The following is an 18,993-nucleotide window of genomic DNA, read 5'->3' on the forward strand; positions in this document are numbered from 1 at the left end:
CAAAGTGTAATCGTGCGAGAGACGGGTATCGTGAGAAAAGCAGAACCACGCAGAACTCCGACAGTAAAAAGAAAACGATGAGCAATTTTGAATGTGAAGCTTAGGGCCTCCTCTTTGAGCCTTTTCGGCTCAATCCCGTGCGCGATGCGTAAGCAGGCTGGATGTAATCCCCCGGACTGTCAGAGTCTGTTGCGAAGGGGTCGACATAGCTGTGTGGCTGCGTCATGTCATAACGGCCATCGTTCAATGGTCGGGTAGCCGGAAGCGCACTTTCGACGTTGCGAAGATCCCATGGGTCTTGCGATACCGCGGAAGGCGACATCACCGATGCCGAAGCTGCAAAGGGATTTTCTTGACCACCAAAGGATGGACGCCTAGCTGATGGCGGCCTAGCGTGTTCCTGGTTGAAGTTCGCTGGGAATGACAATGGTGGAGGCGCACGTTTCCTCGAGCTGGAAGGTCGGTACGTTTCTGTAGGCACTTGGGAACCAAGTGCTGAAGGATTGGGTTGCGAGATGCTTGTACGACGCTTGCTCGTAGTCCGGGTTAACCCGGACGGACGCGGAGTAGAGGTGACACTATCGTGGCGAGTCATTGATTCTCTTCGGGTTGAGAGAGAACGATCACCGCCACGCGGATCCCAATAGCCAGGTTTCTCCTGTTGCTGTTGGCTCTTGAGAGTTGCCTGTTCCTCTTCTCGTTCCCGAGCTTCTGCAACCAGCCTCTCACTCCGCATCTGCGCCTGCTCAGCTTCAATCAAACGTTGCTGATCTGCTAACTGAGCTGGCGTCCAGGTTGAGGAAGACAGTCTGCGTGATGCGGATGGTCGTGTCGCTGGGGGCTTCGACCTCTCCTTCTTGCGGTCCTTGGCTGCCTTCTCCTCGGCTGCCTTCTCTTCGAGGTCTTTCTGTTCCTGTCGCAAACGCTCTTGTTGCAAGCGCTCTTGTTCCTTGAGGCGGCGGGACTCCTCTCTGACTGCGGCTCGATCCTTCTCCTTTTCAGCTAGGAGTCTTTCTCCTCTCTGTTTTTTGCGACTGTCTGCGCGACCAAGCTCGAAACGCACGTGCCTTTCGTTCTCCTCGGCCGCTTGTCGCTCAGAGTCTTCTTGACGTCGGCCAGATTTTGACTGCTTCTGTCGCTCGTCACCGCTCTTGGTGCGACGGTTGACTTCAGGTCCGCCTGAACCAGTGTATGAGGAGTGGTCGGCAAAGATGTCGTTGTCAAGTGGATTCTGGTAGTCTGACGTGTATAGGTCCCGTGGAGCGACCCTAGAAGTCCGGTATGAACCAGATGACGTCCCAGTCGGGCGCTGAGATGGTGAAGATGGAGCGACAGGGGGCGGGTTGTGGATGACAGTGGCAGGGTATCTCGTACTTCGCTGCTTAGTCGGTGGTTCATCTTCTGCATATAGCGATGGTGTTTGACTGGAAGATGCCGATGGAGCATGAGAAGGATGATACCCATAAGACGTGGTAGGAGTGGTAAGGTAGCTATCGAAAGCTGGTGGAGGCAGAGGAGCCTCCGGAAAGCCCGTTCGCAAAGTGTACGAGGCCTCGGAGCCGATAGACTCGATAGCCGCTTCATTGGATGCCCTAGAGCCAAGTGATGAACGGTCGTAGGGTTTGGTGGAGACAGAGATCGATGGATACTTTTTGACCTTGTCTTTCTTGGAGCCAAGTTGTATGACGATCTCAGTACTGATGGGTCGTTGGCCATCCCGAGTTGAAGGACGGCTACCACTGCCAGATGGACGGCGTTTTTGAACCAGGTATGTCCCGCTGCTTGTAGGAGTTGGTGGGTTTGTCGGTGATGGTGTATCGTCACGGATGTTCGAGGTTCTCTTAGGGTTGTATCGATGGGGTACGACTACCACGTCCCGGCATGGTCTTCTGTCGCGTGCTTTCTCGCACAGGCGGGTTCGGGAAGATGTCACGGGTCGCCCATCAAGGCCGTACTCCATGCGTTCCTCTATCCGACACATGGCGACAATGCGTGATAGATGATGTCGATGTTGGGAACTTCAGAAATGAGGATGGTTTGTAGAATTCCTTGCCTCAAGTCCAATGTGGTGGTATCAGACCAACTTATTCGTATTAATAAAGTAGTCGGAGAATAGGCAGATGTGCAAGTACCTGATGTGAAGGATGTATCCGGTGACAAGAGCACAATAACCTTACAGGGTGCAAGTCGATCAAAGTATATGTCGAGTTGTATGTGCTTGATGGTTTGGTAATGCTGGGGACAGCGACGGTATTTGAGCAACAGGTGACGGCCCGACTGGGACAAGCGGGAGGCAGGATGAGTGTACTCGTCACTTCAAGAGGATATGAACCGAAAAGCGAAAGAGTCAGAGCGGCGAAAGGGTAATAATAGAGAATGTGATGTGCAGGGAGCTATGCGACTTTGAGGAAAGTAAAGTGCAGCCCTACTGGGCAAGGGGTTCTTTTAAGCACCAGGCGGCGCAGAGTGTAGCCTGGGAAAGTGCGCAATGAGTGGACAAGGGAGCAGAACCACCAACGATGACCAAAACGGATGTGCAGAAAAAGGTGCCAGTGCTAGGCCGCAGCGACGGGCAGGACAGAATGCATGAACATGATCCGGGCGTCTTTGGGGCCATTCCTTAGGGCTGCGCAGCGGTGAATTGCACAGCCTGCGAGCGACCCAGGACACCGCCCAGCCACAAGTGGACCCTGGCAGTGACCGGTTTTCTGTGCCTGAGGGTGATGAAGAGGGAGAGAGGCCGGATGCAATTGGGGAATGAGAGAAACTGTCGAGTCTGCCAGCCGGTTTGCGCATCCGCGCGGCCGCACAAGCTGTCTCAGACTCGATGGGCAGCAATGACAAACTGCCGGTGCTCGAGCGCATCTCCCTCATCATCACCATCCCCCTGAGCTCGGCTTCAGTCTTCGCCCGGTGACACTCATCTTTCTTGAAGAAATGGGGACGTGCTGGTGCTGTTAGCCACGAAAGAAAGGCAGATGGACAGCTTTCAGCTGAAAAATTGGCGAATGAGAGTAGGCGCCATGCAGTCATTCCCGTATTGTCAGGCAGGCGGCCCTCCATGCCAGGCACCAGAAGCCGCGGATCTGATCGGCGCCCAATGCCCGACCATATTACTTTGCTTTGATGATGAATATGGGTAGAGGGAAGTATGCTTGGCCGCTCAACTGGCTGGTGCTGGTGCTGGTGGGGCTTCACGGTGCGGCGGGCACTAAGGGGAGATGCACCCACGCGAGCAAGCGGACGCATCGTTCGCATGCTGGCCTCCTGCATCGCGTCCTCAAACCTCGACCATGGGATTATATTGCGCGTTGTTAGTCTATTGCAAGATTGCGAAAGAGGTGCTGATGCATGGCCGCCATGAACATGATTGATGATGGTGGGGAGGCGACTTGCTTCGCATGTGAGCCCATGGCTACCTTGCTGCCTTGACCCATCCGAACTCGGGAAAGAGCAGTCGACACCTGCCACAGGAAGGTGAGTCTTCGTCAGCGCCTTCCCCAAAAGCTAGTGTATTCTCCCTTGGCGCCAACTCGTGAGGTAACCCTGAGAAGCTACTACAACTCGCCGACCTTCACAACAAACCTCACTCCTTACAAATCTTCACCATTGTCAGCGCGAACGCCATAGTCACACAAGCGTCTTTGTGCGCCAAACGTGGCTGTCATCCGTCATATGCTCCTGGCGAGCCGTTTGGTCCCACCCCAGGTCCCCGTTTTTTTCCGTGGCTTCACAGCCTCAGTCACCAGCCCTAAAAGTGGCGCGCATCGTCACTTTTTTGTTACTTTGAGGGTCAAAATACTTGATTTCCAGACGAGTGCAATTGGACGAGGAAGCGAGCCGTCCCTCTAATCTGCGACACCGCTACTTACGCCTCTCAATGTAATCCGAGAGGAGAAATGGCCTGATGAGGAAGGCACGGCCACCTCAAGCAGACTCAATTCTTTTTCGCAGTGGCGCACACCCATTGACATGCTAGATGATGGCATTTAAGTTCGGTCGCACGTGAGATCCTCAGTCCACATGCCTTTACTGAGAGAAGCGTGGTCGATCGATGATGTATCGCGGCGGTGATAAGCGAATATGTTCTGAGACACTTTTCTGCCACGTCGTTTGCGATTCGATCTACCCACCAACAATCTCTATCTTCAAGAACATGTCGTCTCACCGTGTATTCGCAAACACCATGCCGGCTAATCTCCGTGGTGCGCTCCGATACCCACTGATATCCATGCCTCAGCCACGACGCCTCAACAGCCTAGTCCAACAGCGTCTCAAGGCATGCCGTGCCACAGCATACCACCAATCCATTATCGGTGTCACATAGCCGCTCAGCCTCGTTGGTGGCCTTGATGTACACCGAAGTTTGCTCCCTACGAACTTTGTTCACGCTATCGACGACTTCGCGATGGCCCGGCCGGCGGCTGCAGAAACCGCTGCGAACCCCAGACCCACCCAAATGCACCGTCGTGCTTGGGCAATCTGCACTCAAGATTTGGTATCGGTGAGTGATATCACCAATGGTATGTTTGCGGTATCAGACCTTAGTACGATGTGTTTTTTCCACGCCATGCTCGAACCACTGTTGAATATCCCATGACAAGGAACACATCTCACCGGCTACGAATCGAAGAACTAGCGACGTTACATGTTCGAGTCTTCCCCAATGTCTAAACATGTCCATCAACGCGATGTGATCAAACGCGCAAACCGCCCACAGTACCTTTGACTCAGACCTGCCAAGGTCTCACCAGCGAGTATATCCTCCACGACTGTCAATACTTACACAGCCACCTGCTTCCTCACATCTCACAGGAACCATGTATGCGCCGTCCCGTCTTGCCCTGCCAGCCAGTAAGCAACATACAAACTGCTACTAAGCTTCGGCCCCATTGCCATTGAGCACCAACCACAGTCTTGCATAGAAACAATAAGCTTCGTTACATGGGTACAATGACAGCTGAAACATTTGCTTAGGCCAAGAATTGGGTATCAATGGCTCAGGTTCATCGCTGTAGCCGAGCGCGATTAATAGCTTCTGGACGGTGTCCTGCGAGACATTGCCAAGCACGGCGAAAATCTACCGGCGTAGATGTAGAGGTCAGGTGGAGTAAGACTGTTGACAATGCAATGGCGTGAACAGTCGGACGAACCTAATGAAGCACAGAAAGATAGTAAAGTCACATCAGCCGCCATGGAACGATGGCTCAAAAAAAAAGGTGCAGGCACAAGCATACATCGCTGCCACTGTACGGACCGATTCACAGGCTCCTAGTACCAGGCGTCTGAGTCACCTCAAACGAAGACTCTGATGCCTCTGTGTCGCTACCCTCATCGTTCCGGGTTAGTCGGCATGCTCGCTACCACCGTGATACGGCACAGCAATCCAACTTTACAGCTCGGCATCTCCGACCGACTTCGACGCCGGCTTGTGTTAAGCCGAAGTTGGAGCCTGCCAGATGTCTCACAATGTAGGCAACCATTTCCACTAGCGAGGACCCGTGGTCTGTCAATTTACATGCTCAGCCTTGGATATCCTCCGCTTTGGCAGTCAGTGACATCTGGAAGGTTCCTTAGCATGCTCAAGTCGTGTGATGTCTCACTACTATTCTTTCCGTCGGATACACTTGAGTGAGCGATATCGCACATGTAGCTCGCGTGAACATGTCTCATCTACAGGATCAAAATAGGTTGCATAGGACAGAATCGCCGGAGACGTAGTCTATCAGATAAAAGGCAGGTCTTGTGGTATACTCTGCAATGATACACTTACCTTTTACACAATGTATGCTTCGACACACCAGAAAAGCCATCCATCTCCTTGACTCCCTCCCCGTTTGTGCGGCTTGGTTTTCGTTCTCGTTGTCTTCTCCCACGATCCTTAGCATACTTGACATGGTCGACGGTGTCCAAACGTTCGATAAAAGCTTGAACGAATATCTCTCCTAGTACGAGTTAGCGAGAATCATCACCCAACAGACCAGAGGCAAACGATGTACAGATATCTCATATTCATTTCATACAATACAGATACAACGCATGCAGTATACTACAAGATTTCCCTTTCGTCTAATTCCCCCTCAACGCCTCGGCCATGCCGGGGAAGCCCTTTGGCGGCCGTGCATGTCCCTGTGGCCTCTCGCGTTGCAAAAACTCACTGAACTGCTGAGCCTGCTCACTCTTCTCATCCAACTCCTTCACCCCACTCTTACCCACCCCACTGACCAAGCTCCTCAGGTCATTGTTGTCGACGTTGTCTCTGACGGGTGGCTTGTCATCCAATTCACCTCTTGCAACAGCGACTTCGGGGCCCGTAGCACGGGCAAGTCTGATGTGAATACGACCATCGTTTGTGACGCTACCGAATACAGGCTGCACCATGATCTTCTTGCCACCAGGCGTGTCGACATCAATGGTTTCGACGTCTTTGGCGTTAGCAAAGTTGGCGGGGTTCCTGGGTGTGTAGTCTGTGCCCTTGAATTGATCGTTTGCTACGAAGCCACCTACTCCGAGACGGGCGTAGAGCTCATTGGATGTGCCTGTGCGTCTAGCTTGCATGAGGCGGGCGGGAATGGGAGTGGGCTTGGCCTGGGGACCGAGAATGGGGTGGTTGGCGATGTAAGAGTAGTGGCGGAGGTAGCCGAGTCCAGCTGAAGGGTGGGTGGAGAGGGGTGCGGTTTCTTGGTCAAATTGATACAGTTCGACGTCGCGCTTTGAGGCATCCTCCTTGTAGGATGTGTTTTTGAATCTGATAGCCGGTAGCTTCAAGAAGGGAAGTATCAACTTGCTGACAAGCTTGCTGGTCAAGGGGTCCTTTGCGGTCTCTTGCCGGAGCGCCTTGATGCCAGCTTCGATTTCAGACTGGGTGATTTGGCGCCAAGTCTTCTCTCGTTGCTCCTGCCATGCCTCGGCGTCTTGGGCATCCATTGGTGGTGCCTCACCGGATTTTGTAGCAGCAAGTCGACGGGTGGTGTAGATCTCATTCTTGACGTACTCGACTAGATAATCATTGAACTCCTTCTTGCGGCCTGTAATTTGTTTGTTAAGGTAAGAGACAAATTCTTCGGCGCTCATGCCAGGAAGCCAAGGCCCATCGTGCTTCCACCGCCTGGTGTTGTGAACGACTGGATCTACAGGTGGTGGGGTGAAAGGTACGAATGGCAAGGATCCTGGGGTCCGTGATGCTGCCATCTGCTGCTTCTGCTTCTGCTTCAAAGCCTTCCTTGCTTCCTTTCGCTCTTGTTTAAAGGCCAAAAACTCTTCGCCCCATCCGCTGGCCTCGAAGCTCGCGCGTTTGGTTTCCAATTTCTCGTTCCAGGTAGAGCCGAAGGCTTCCCACTGAGCCTTGGCTTGTTTGGCTTGTTCTTTGGCTTGTTTTGCAGGCATGCTCATGCTCTTCTTGAGTGCCTTTAGGTACAACCCAGCCTCATCTAGTCCCATCTCGGTATCATAACTCGTAGTATCATCCCGAACCTCAAAGGCTCCAAGTGGTGGCTCATTCTGAAGGTCCTGGTTCTTTATTTTCGACAAGCCCTTCATCATAGGCATACCCATCTCTTCCCATTTTTGTCTTGTCCGCACATGGTCTGCCGCTGAGTCGAAGTCGGTAACATGTTCAATAGTATCAAGTTGAGTGACCCGCAGTACTGGATCGCTCACTTGTACTATGTGACTCCTCGATGGGATTGGCCGCTTGAGACCCCAGTCGCCACGTGCTAACGAGGACTTTGTTGTCGCAATGGCTTGGTGTGTCGGGTATGGAAGCGTTGCGGTGTCGGAGGCCTTGGAGATGCCCGCGCCATAGGTTTCGCTAACAGGCGGTCGTGGGAGCGGATTCGGGAGCGAGAAGAGGCGGGAATTCCGGAGTAAGTTGGCAGTGGGCGAGATAGATTGGCGGCTTAAAGCCATATTGGCGATGCGACAGCCGCGTGTGGGCGTTCAATGGCGGCTGAAGTGATGACCCCAATGTGTGTATTGTAGAGAAATGTCGATGGAGTTTGCGGCAAAGAGGTCCGTGCGAGACCTCCGCGGCTTCTGATGGGTCACAGACTGGCTTCACACAACCATCTTAAGATTCACAGGAGATATGAAAATACGTCTTCTATTGACTTGAATTTTCCATAGCGAGCTACCTACGGCTATTTCATGAGAGGATTTCTCGACGCATATCGAAAACCTCCTTGGGATTTGCGCATCTGCCAGCAGGATTTCAAGGATGCCTACTACTGTTCCACTGAATGCAAAACGATTCCAACCGTCTTTCAGGTTGAGAATATCTACCTACAAACACGTTCGACCAATAGGTTCTATCCACATGGTCTATCGAGTGCATCCTGTGAGTCGAATGTTGTGTAGTTTTCGTAGTAATTTCCAGGGTGTTTCCACGCCGATGGATGAGAACGGTAATCTGACAAGACACTGGTCATTGCAGCTCATCCGGGCAGGTGCTTATCCCAGTCTTGGTCATCGTCATCATCGTCATCGTCATCCTTGTCTTTCCTGTTGATGCGTGGCACATGCCCTTCGATGGCCATTGTATGGTCAGAAGTCTGCGCAGGAAGTGACGGTGGTTGTGGCGGTGCGTTGCTGGAAGAGCGCTCCAGGATCTGGTCCTGAATGAGGTCGTTGTTTGCCTTGGTAAGATTGCCTGGCTTCTCTCCTCGTTCGAGAGCCAGGTCGGTCATGGCATCTTCACGAGCGGCCCAGGCTGCATTCAGGTCTGCTTCTTCATCTTCATCAGCCGGGATCGCACTTGTTTGCTTGAGACGCAACGGTAGAGCTTTCTGATGCTCGTCGGCATTATCTACCATGAGCTCAATCTTGTCGCCGTATCCGCCATGTCGCATCCACGCCGGTTCTTCGTTCAGCTGCACCTTGACGTAGAGTGCGCGTCTTGCGCAGTCGTCTGAGCACCACACTTCCAGCACCTTTCGGTCTACTATCTGCACACCGTGGTCCGTGTCAACAAACTGTTTCCTTGCGGTGGATCGCGCCTTCTTCTTAGGCCGCGGGCAGAGGGCGTATCCGCATTTGTCGGCAATGTTGCGCTCTTCGATGAGGGCGTCGTAGTCGGTGGGTTGGAAGGGGATGACTGCTTTTTGGAAGAACTGAGCGTCTGAGGGCGACGGTCGCTTAGCATCGGCGTCTGGTGAGGTGGGAAAGTCCATCAGTGTCATGACAGCCTCCAGCACCTCTGCCTCGACGCGCTTGCGGTCTTCAAGTACCGTCGCATGGTGGCGGGCGACAGCAAGGTGGCGCGGATTGGCGGGTTTTTTTGCAGGGGGCGCGTTTGTAGAGACAGTCGCGTTCTTGAGTATTGACTTGGGCGGCATGTCGGGGTATCTGTTGGTGTTGGGATCGTCGTTGCTAGAGTGTGAAGTGGAACCTCTTTGGGCGTGCTTGGCGGAGCGTCGGGGACTTGGGCGGGGCTGTTTTGAGCTTCGTCACCACACTTCTTCGCACAAGGCACCTGCAGCAGCCCTCATCCTTCCCACTACCCCCCGCCCAGAGCTGTGAGGGTGCAAGCATTGAATGGTAGGCTGTGTTATTCTTCCGCGCTTCCCGCATTGCTGCACATGCTGACATCCGCGTCATCGCAGCTCCACGTCCGAGACCCGCCGTGCACGACACCCTAACGAGCTCCCACACAATCTTGCTGTACCGCTGTTAGGCAGGGACCGCAGGTGTCACCCCTATTGAGCATCCCGCAGCTGCAACAGCACTGCATCCATCACCGTAGCCAGTCGCCATGTATAAAGTCAAGGCCATCTACGACTACGCGTCCCCCCACGAAGATGATTTGGGCTTCAAGATCGGCCAGATAATCTCCGTCACCGAGGAGGAGGGCGACGACTGGTATGTGGGCGAATACACCGACGACAGCGGCACCAAGCACGATGGCCTCTTCCCCAGGAACTTCGTCGAGCGCTACGAGCCAGCGCCGCCGCCACGGCCCAACCGAGCTTCACGGCACAAGCCATTAGAGCAGCCGCCTGCGCAGGAAGCCCCCCCTACGCCTCAGGTGCCGCAACAGGAGCCAGAGCCAGTCCAGCCTAAAGAACCAGAGCCGCCCAAGCCTCAACCTCCTCCCATCGAGGTGCCCAACGCTGCCAAAACAACACCGCTGCCCATGTCACCAATGTCACCCCGCTCTGCGTCGAGCGCGAAGGCTCAAGAAGCTCTACCACCGCAGTCAGAGTCGTCCAAGCCAGCTCCTCCTGCAAAAAAGGCCCCGCCCCCTGTCGCCCCGAAGAACAATGCCTTCCGGGACCGTATTGCCGCTTTCAACAAGACGAGTGATCCTCCGCCCAAACCTATCAAGCCATCCGGCGGCGCTCCGAGTTTCATCAAGAAGCCATTCGTGGCTCCTCCACCGAGTCGAAATGCCTACATTCCTCCTACTCGAGAGGCGGCTCCTCCAGTCAAGACATACCGCCGTGACGAGGATCCGGAGATTGCAGAGCGCCAGGCGCAGAATCAGAACGATGCAGAGCGCGCGGGTCTAGTTGCTCATGACGCCCCGAAGGCGAACGAAGGCGAAGAAGAGCAGCAGCCCAAGATCAGCCTGAAAGAACGTATTGCTCTGCTTCAGAAGCAACAGCAGGAGCAGGCAGAAAGGATGGCAGCTATGCACAAGGAAAAGCCAAAGCCTAGGCCGCCCGTGGTCAAGAGGACTGAGTCCCAGGATGCTCATGCTGAAGACAGCGAAGACACTGGTCTAGAGCGCGTGACAAGTGGAGCATCTAAAGGTCGTGTATCCATGGATCAGCATCGACCTCCGCGGACATCTCACGACATCCGGTCTCCAGACTCGCAAATGCGCAATCGCGAACTACTCAGCGAAAACGATGCCGATCAATCTGCTGCTGGAGACACCGAGGATGCTGGAGGAGAGTCCACAAGTGTCGAGGAGGACGAGGATCGACCGAAGAGCAGGCACCCACCGCCGCCACCGCCTAGAGCACCCACTGCCCCTACGGAAGAGCCTAATGTTGGCGATGAGCAAGACGTGCCCGAAGAAGAGGAGGAAGAAGACGAAGAGGAAGATGAAGAAACTGCAGAGCTGAGACGTAAGGAAGAGCTACGCGAACGCATGAGAAGACTGGGTGGCGGCATGGGTGGAATACCCATGTTTGGCGGACCCATGCCTATGGGCGGTCTTCCACCAAAACCAAAGAAGAAATCGACTGCTGAGAAGAAGCCTGAGGAGACTGAGGAGTACAATATGCCCCAGCAACGAGTCCCTATGTTTGGGTTTGGTATGCCTGGTATGCCGCCCGTCAAAAGTCCAGAGCCCGAGGACCGCACGCTTTCCGTCGAAAAGGAAGATGAGACCCCGCACCCTGTCACCAGCGCTCATCCAGCGGACAAAGTGCCCGATGTAGAAGAAGTTGCGTCTCAGCCAGTTCAGCCAACGCCTACCGGCGATGGTCCCCCACCTGTCCCAACAGACCGTAAGTTTCTGATTCCTCGCAAGCCCATCTACGCTTTTGTACGCCATGCCCGAGACTGTATGCAGTTGCCATCTTCCGAGACCTTGTCAAAGACCTATGTCACTTACGACGGTCTATCGGAATATGTTATGACTGTATGCGCGTCTAGTATGTGTGTGCATGAGGCTTTGTGGTTTGCTATCTCATTGAAGTTGTTCTGACAATCTCTAGGACGTCCTGCACCTCCTCCGGTGCCATCAGCGTGTAAGTCATCGATTTTCGATATCCAAGCTTGTACTGACATAACATAGCTCGACCGGTGCCGCCACCCCCTCCGCAGGTTCTCTCTCCTGGACCCGGATCTGAGTCTGGCGATGAGATGACAGATGTCGCTGACACCCCGTCTGCTCCAAGCCAAGCACACAACAAGCGGGCTTCGTACTTTGCCTCCAGTGAGCTATCACAGGACCCATCGGAGAGGCGTGCGCCTCCCATTCCGTCTGCGGGCCCCGCATCCCCTACAATAGGCCGACCACCTCCGCCACCTCCACCGGCACAAGCACCCCCTTCGCGTCATGAGGACCTACCCATCCGAAGACTGGACCGTAATGAGGGCGAAACCGACTATGAAGGTGACTATGATACGGACATGGCACCAGAGGCAACTCACAAGGATGCCTTGAAGTCACATGCTAGAGATTCTAGTGTAGATGACAACACCCTGACAGACGAGCCAACCTCAGCACGATCACCCACAATTCCCCACGGAATGCCGCCTCTACCTCCTACTGCACCCCGTGCAGTGCCACCTCCTCCACCTCAGCAAGCGCCCAGTCGGCCATCAACAGATGCTCCCCGTGGTGCACCTCCTCTTCCACCGGTACCACCGCCAACTCGCAACGCCCCTATGGACGACGATGATGACGATTACGACCCGTACAAGTATACCGGACCACCTCGCCCACAAGCTGCAGCACCTCCAGCTCCTAGGGCAGTGCCACCACCTCCACAAAGTCAGCCGCCTCCCCCGCAGAGTCGTCCACCGCCACCAATGCCTCCATCGATGCCTCCTCTTCCACAGCGTCAAGAATCAGACGACGAGGACGATCTGTACTCTTCGCCCCCGCCTCGGAAATCTCACGACAGACCGCCACCTCCACCACCTCAAGCCCCGCCGCATCAGCATGCACCTCCACCTCTTCCACACTTACAGGCTCCGCCTCCCCCGCCTCAAGAAAGAATGGTGCCGCCGCCACCGCAAGAGCGTCCTGTTTCAATGTTCTCACCCGTTGCAACGGAGGCACCACCTCGGATACTGAATACTCGAAAGTCGCTTGATGCGGGCCAAATGCTGACATCTCGAGCCTCTATGGACCAGGCTCGTCCGGCGACGAACCAAGGCTTCATCGCGAGCGATATCGATTTGGGGGTTTCGTCGCATTGGTGGACTCAACCCAAGCTGCTCCCTCCCTCACTACAGGGCCGCAAAGACGTTTTGGTAGACATGAAGGAGTCGCAATCAGGCAACACAGTGGAGAAACTCATCAAAGTTCTCTACCTAGATTATTCACAAACAATCATTTCCGCTCGCTTCGAGGCCAACAACGTCTCCGATGTGGACCTTGAGCAGCGCAATGAGCCACCACCTCCCAGCCAGCGTCCTGATCAGCTGGAGAACGCCTACGAACAGTTTGGTCGCTCGATAGCCAAAACGATTGAATCAAAGCAGAACACTGTCGTGGGCAATGGCACGCCCCATGGGCTGGTTGACGAGCTGTTCAAGCCCTTCAATGACGCACTGCCCCCAATCTCAACTCGCTCCTATGGTGCGCTTGTTTACGCTAACCTAGCCAACGCGTCAACCCAGTCTTATGATGAAATTCGCCCTGGTGACATTATCAGTTTCCGCAACGCTAAGTTCCAGGGCAAGACTGGACCAATGCATGCCAAGTACGCCATGGATGTAGGGAAGCCGGATCACGTGGGTGTCGTTGTCGAGTGGGATGGTAGCAAGAAGAAGGTGAGGGCTTGGGAGCAAGGACGTGAGCACAAGAAGCTCAAGCCTGAGAGCTTCAAGATGGGAGATTTGAGATCAGGTGAAGTGAGGGTATGGCGTGTAATGAGCAAGAGCTGGGTTGGGTGGAATTGATTAGACAAGATGCGCGTTTGTAGGTGAGCGAGGAGCGCAGAATTGTAATTAAAACCTAGTCTTGTGTCTGTGTATCCTATCTGGCCCTCCTCAAAGCTTTTCACCGTCAACATCACACATCCTGATACACCTCAATACCTATAAATACCCACAACATGCCTTACACATTCACGTCGGAGGTCTACGAGGTCAAGACCACCCCAGCCACCATCTCCGCGGCGCACATGTCGCCTTCCTGGTATGCCGTCTGGCAGATCGCCATCAACAACCCGGACGAGGCCGCCGCCCTGACTGAAGCCAGAGGCATAATTAAGGAGAAGCTCCGCTGTGATGTGAAAGGTTAATGGGTATTAATTTAGTCAGTGTAGGAGTTAGCACAAGGCATGTGCGCAGAGGATTCTTGAGCATCCTGGGTCTAGAACCAGACCAACCATCCTGTTTTCGGCTCTCACTTTGTCCAGCCATCTCAGCTGATTCGTATCTGGTTTAGTCAAGGGATCACAAACGATCCGCCAGACTAGACGCGATCAACATGCATGATCTGAATCATGATTGCTACCTGACCGGAAGAACTATAAATGTATGTGGGGGTGTCGCGAATGTTATAGCCCTGTTCTGTCATTACATTTTGCTAGCGGGCATCTGGAGATATGGATCACGCAATGACGGACGATATGACAGCTCCTCAACACAGTCGAACGAACGAACCAGATGAGACAAAAAATCTGGAATTACCACCACGTTTTATTAACGCCGAGCGCCGAGCCGAAGAAGAACAGAGGACCGCAGAATCCGACAAGATTGTAGTTTCTCTTGCGATAGAGGAGCTCTGGTTCGAACCAGTTGACATCAAGTCACGCAACGAAAGCTTCCTAGCGAATGACGAGAAAGCGTTCGAAGGCACCATCATCGCCCGCAGAAAATGGGGACAAGTGAAGCAAAATTGGGAATACCTACTCTCTCGATCCAACGGATTGTTGCTTTGGTACAGTAACGTGAAGCATGTGTCACAAACATCAAAGGGTGAGTGGGCAAAGGTGGTTAAACTAAAAACCAAGCTCGATCTGTTCAAAGTCCGCGACGAAGCCACTATGGAAAACATTGTTCTCATCGAGTTCCAAATCGGCGATCCGAATGTGGACCCTCTATACCCCGACACAGCCGTATGGGAAAACTTGACCAACAACGTTGCAAAAGGTACATCGACCATTGATTCATCCAAGAACGAGATCAAGGGAAGGAAAGGCCTGCGGAGTAGTACAAAGGAGAAAGGTCCTAAGAGCTCACCCAACGATCGCGAGGAGTCCGCTCATCCAGTGAGTGTGGTTCCAGGAGCGGCATCGACCCCCTCCGTTAGTATTAACAGCGATTCAAATGCGATATCCCAAATGCAAATGCTTGAGGCTATCCTGGAACGAGCGCAACGACGCTACCACTGGTTCCCATGGAGAGAGGACGAATACAACTTCTGGGATGACGACCAGTACAAGAAAGCTAAAGCACTTGGCCTTGAAACGTCATTCGAAGTGTTCAAAACTACGCATGACTACTACCTTGAATCACTGAACTGGTCTGCAGAACGGGGAAGAAATCTTAGTGACATCAGGCTGCGCTTTGTGCGAGATATCGATCTTCCTTCTTCTCATCCAATCCCTAATAGTGAATAGGAGCCCCAGCAGACGAAAGACCATTTATCAGGTGGATATGATGAGCGGCCTAAGATAGATCCAACGATGATCATCGCAAATATCCAGTACCTGGAGAAAAGAAGTGCGGAAGACTTGCTAGCTCTAGGTCCAACATTACGGAATGGCTTCGTCTCAACACTTATAAACGAGGTGCCTCATACGCTACACGAGCACAATTGGGTTTTACTTCTTATACTCACTCTCGAAACGGAGGAAGCCCTTGAAAAGGAGCTCAACAAGTGCAGTATCAAGGTTGAGAAAGGATGGTACGAGCGCTCCTATTGGAAACTTCTCCTTCAGCTTAAGAGGTCGCTGAACGAGGAGACCTTCCCGGGATTGACGGCTAGTGGTATTCATAAGGCGTGGGAAGGTCTGAAGCGTAAGATCCATGAGAAAGACTTAGATCTAGACACTGGGGGTAAGAAAGCGCGGCCCAAAGACGGTGCCAACCAGAGGCCTAAGAAAGACGAGTCTGACACAAAGATGAAATCAGAAACGGAGGCCCTAAAACCCTCCTTTTCGGACGTGGATATCGATATTCCATCACCATCACAAGGTGTCATCGATTCGAACGACGAAAAGAACAGGATAAGTGGAGATGGAGTAGAATAGGGATCGTGAGCGGCCAGGCTCAGAAGCGCTTGGAGAATTGGCTGAGTCTGATGAGATGCAAGCTGACAATTGAAAATTCAACCGTAGAGACCTTCAGGGCTGGAGTTGATAGTGGTGACGATAGAGAGATTGACCGAGACGGATGAAGTATCATCAAGAAAGAACTTGCAGAAGACTATCGTGCGAACAATGCAGTGATGACACACCTCTCTCCAAATAGTATGTTTGCCTCTGTATCACCACCTTCAGATTCAGAGCTTGGAAGTCAAACGCAAAGTCCAGGACCTACTCGGATGTCACTCTTGCTACCTTATCCAGCGAGTTGCGTGCTGGCATCATGCCTTTTCACGTGTTTCTCTGGATTGTCACCAGAGCAATTTCCTCTATGATTATCCTTGTCCCTCAACACCTGCTTTTGGTACCCTTCCTTGGTGTAGAGGGTCTTCGCGAAGCCAAACTGTTACCCGGAAGGATCGAGGACGACGAGAATGCTGCGCGGGTCACCGAGAGCAAGGAAGGCGTATTGGAAATCACAAAACAGGACGACCATATCGGGAAGAACCTGCCAGGCCTACATTCAGCAGGCGTGCGGTCGGCAGGAGCGTCATTCTCCGTAGATATTTTCAAGAGCGTTTCGCGTCCTTTTCATGGTGATGTGGTAAAGTCTGCATTAGTTCAACATGAACGTAATCGACTTCCAGGTAGCAATCGGAAGCTGTATGTGACCAACCAGTATCGAACAAAGTACTTTGAAAATTGCGACAGCGCGATGCGATTCTCCAGCTTCAGCGTGGACGTCGGTACTGTGACGCGCATACCTTCATCTCTCCTCATAGGCTCGCGACAAGCTAATGCCGAAAGCACGAGCCCAACTTACGCCCTGAATGATAAAAATAAATGTGTAAGGGCGCTTGTGATCTATCGCGTTGTACGAAAGGGCTGACAGAGATGAGGTCGGATGAAAGTTGGTGGACGGGCCGGGAAAGTAGCCGCATTAGAGGTTCGCGCTTATCTGCTTCAGGAAAAGCACCTCAACAGATCGATGACGTTGCAACTCCTTTCTGCTCAGGACGCCATCCTTTCACCGCAGCAACGGCCTGATCAGACACTGCAGCGGCGGAGCCTCATTATGGCGCGACAGCACCAAACACACGGTAAAACGCCAAGTGGCCCTTCGCAGAGATGGCTCGGCGCTGAAGGTGGGTCAAGGGGCGGCTGCAGAAGATCGTCGTTTGCGTATCGTTAAATCCACCTAAAAGCCGGGAATAATGACATATCCACGAGTCCATGTTGGAGATGATACAAATACTTGGTGCCCCGTTGCTGTAGCCAAGACCTTATATCACCAACTCCCAGGCTTCTTGCACGCGATGACGGACTCAAGCATAGGTCCCCAGTCTACACCGGCATTGGTGCCGCCTCGATCGCCTCCAAAACAATCCCAAGATGCGAAAGAGGATGATTACAGAAAGAGCGAGGGAGACACGACGCATGACTTGGAGAAAGGCTCAAGCAGCACCGTACCACCTCCAACAGATACAGAGCGCTTCTTTGTAGAGTTCGAAGGACCCAACGACCCTGACAACCCAAAGAGCTGGACCCCAAAGCGAAGATGGGGAATCACTATCTCCATGGGCCTGATGGTCTTTACAGTCACATTCGCCAGCTCAATATTCAGTGTCAACATTGGTGTTGTCCAGGAGAAGTTCAATGTCGAACTGGTCACAGCTACTCTCGGTGTAGCACTATTCGTTCTGGTACGTTCAGCCTCTTCTCGTTAATCAACAGTCCGGCACCTGACACGACATTCAAGGGTTTTGTATTTGGTCCAATTGCATTTGGGCCGATGTCAGAGGTCCTTGGTCGGAAAACCCCTCTAATGTTCGGCTTCGCACTCTTTGCCATCTTCCAGATTCCAGTAGCCCTTGCGCAGAACATTACAACAGTATGCGTTGGCCGCTTCCTCGGTGGATTCTTCGCCTCTGCACCTCTGGCAGTCGTAGGTGGAGCTCTTGCAGACTTGTGGGATCCAATTCCCAGGTCTTATGCCATTTGTGTTTTTGCCGCTGGTGGATTCGCTGGGCCGGTAGCAGGCCCTATTGCCGGTGGTTTCATCACAGAATCGCACCTTGGATGGCGATGGACATCGTGGATTACCCTGATAATGGCTGGCTTGTTTGGGGTCCTTGGTTTCTTTGTCATTCCGGAGACTTCAGCCGCCAGGATATTACAGTTGCGGGCCGCCAGGTTGCGGAAGGAGACGGGCAACGGCAAGTACCACGCTGCAGCGGATGAGAACAAGTTGACTGTCGACAAAGTGGTAAATGTCTACCTCTTGAGACCCTTCATCATGTTCATTCAGGAGCCAATCTTAGCACTTGTAACAGCCTACATGAGCTTTTTGTACGGTATCGTCTACCTACTGTTCGAGGCAGTGAGTTTCCACCCATATAGTCCTTGCTGTCAGATTCTAACAACCGATAGTTCCCTGTGTCATTTCACGAAGAACGTGGCTGGTCTTTAGGAGTCTCTCAGCTGCCATTTGGTGCCTTCATTGTCGGCATTCTACTGGGGGCTGGCTGCATCGCTTATAGTTCCGCCACCAACTTTACGCGCGCATTCCATAAACACGGCAAGATCATTCCGGAGGAACGCTTACCGCCCATGATCGTTGGGGCCGTCGCGCTGCCAGTCGGTCTCTTTTGGTTTGCCTGGACTAGCAACCCAAACAGCACGTGGGTACCACAGGTGCTTTCTGTCGCTCTCCTCGGTTTTGGCTGCATGGTACCCTTCTGGCAAGGTATGAGTTACCTCATCGACTGCTATGGCTTCTACTCCAACAGCGCCATCGCGGTCAATACGTTCATCCGTTCTTTCGCGGGGGCTTTCTTCCCACTGTTCACGCATGTCATGTACCACAGACTTGGTGTACCTTGGGCAAGTAGTCTTCTAGGCTTTATCTGCGTAGTTTTTATTCCTGTGCCTATTCTTTTCTATATCTACGGTGCGAGGATAAGGACAAAGAGCAAGTGGGCGCCGACAGCATAAGGAGGTTGTAGTTGCACATTGTTTGTGGTCAGCGTTCGAGCGCCTTACACATAGGTATCCATTT

At 53.1% G+C, this 18,993-nt stretch overlaps 6 protein-coding genes across 6 annotated transcripts; 3 read left to right on the top strand and 3 right to left on the bottom strand.

Annotated features, from left to right (window-relative positions):
- Window positions 1–100: 100 nt before the first annotated feature.
- ALTATR162_LOCUS2368 (uncharacterized protein) lies at window positions 101–1,981 on the bottom strand (the record flags this gene model as incomplete). Its single annotated transcript, XM_043309972.1, has 1 exon — window positions 101–1,981. One exon carries the CDS (start codon window positions 1,979–1,981, stop codon window positions 101–103), a length of 1,881 nt encoding a protein of 626 aa, XP_043165907.1.
- A 4,088-nt stretch (window positions 1,982–6,069) lies between these two features.
- On the bottom strand, window positions 6,070–7,908 carry ALTATR162_LOCUS2369 (uncharacterized protein; the record flags this gene model as incomplete). Its single annotated transcript, XM_043309973.1, has 1 exon — window positions 6,070–7,908. The coding sequence occupies one exon, from the start codon at window positions 7,906–7,908 to the stop codon at window positions 6,070–6,072; it is 1,839 nt and encodes a 612-aa protein (XP_043165908.1).
- Window positions 7,909–8,432: 524 nt separating this feature from the next.
- Window positions 8,433–9,332, bottom strand: ALTATR162_LOCUS2370 (uncharacterized protein; the record flags this gene model as incomplete). The annotated part of the gene is made up of 1 exon (XM_043309974.1): window positions 8,433–9,332. One exon carries the CDS (start codon window positions 9,330–9,332, stop codon window positions 8,433–8,435), a length of 900 nt encoding a protein of 299 aa, XP_043165909.1.
- Window positions 9,333–9,748: 416 nt separating this feature from the next.
- ALTATR162_LOCUS2371 (uncharacterized protein) lies at window positions 9,749–13,581 on the top strand (the record flags this gene model as incomplete). The annotated part of the gene is made up of 3 exons (XM_043309975.1): window positions 9,749–11,600; window positions 11,664–11,696; window positions 11,744–13,581. 3 exons carry the CDS (start codon window positions 9,749–9,751, stop codon window positions 13,579–13,581), a joined length of 3,723 nt encoding a protein of 1,240 aa, XP_043165910.1.
- A 155-nt stretch (window positions 13,582–13,736) lies between these two features.
- Window positions 13,737–15,881, top strand: ALTATR162_LOCUS2372 (uncharacterized protein; the record flags this gene model as incomplete). Its single annotated transcript, XM_043309976.1, has 3 exons — window positions 13,737–13,913; window positions 14,217–15,197; window positions 15,249–15,881. 3 exons carry the CDS (start codon window positions 13,737–13,739, stop codon window positions 15,879–15,881), a joined length of 1,791 nt encoding a protein of 596 aa, XP_043165911.1.
- Window positions 15,882–17,251: 1,370 nt separating this feature from the next.
- Window positions 17,252–18,929, top strand: ALTATR162_LOCUS2373 (uncharacterized protein; the record flags this gene model as incomplete). Its single annotated transcript, XM_043309977.1, has 3 exons — window positions 17,252–17,638; window positions 17,695–18,315; window positions 18,366–18,929. The coding sequence occupies 3 exons, from the start codon at window positions 17,252–17,254 to the stop codon at window positions 18,927–18,929; spliced, it is 1,572 nt and encodes a 523-aa protein (XP_043165912.1).
- Window positions 18,930–18,993: the final 64 nt, after the last annotated feature.

This window comes from Alternaria atra (assembly GCF_907166805.1).
Source record: "Alternaria atra isolate CS162 genome assembly, contig: 21, whole genome shotgun sequence".
Taxonomy (NCBI): Eukaryota; Fungi; Ascomycota; class Dothideomycetes; order Pleosporales; family Pleosporaceae; genus Alternaria; species Alternaria atra.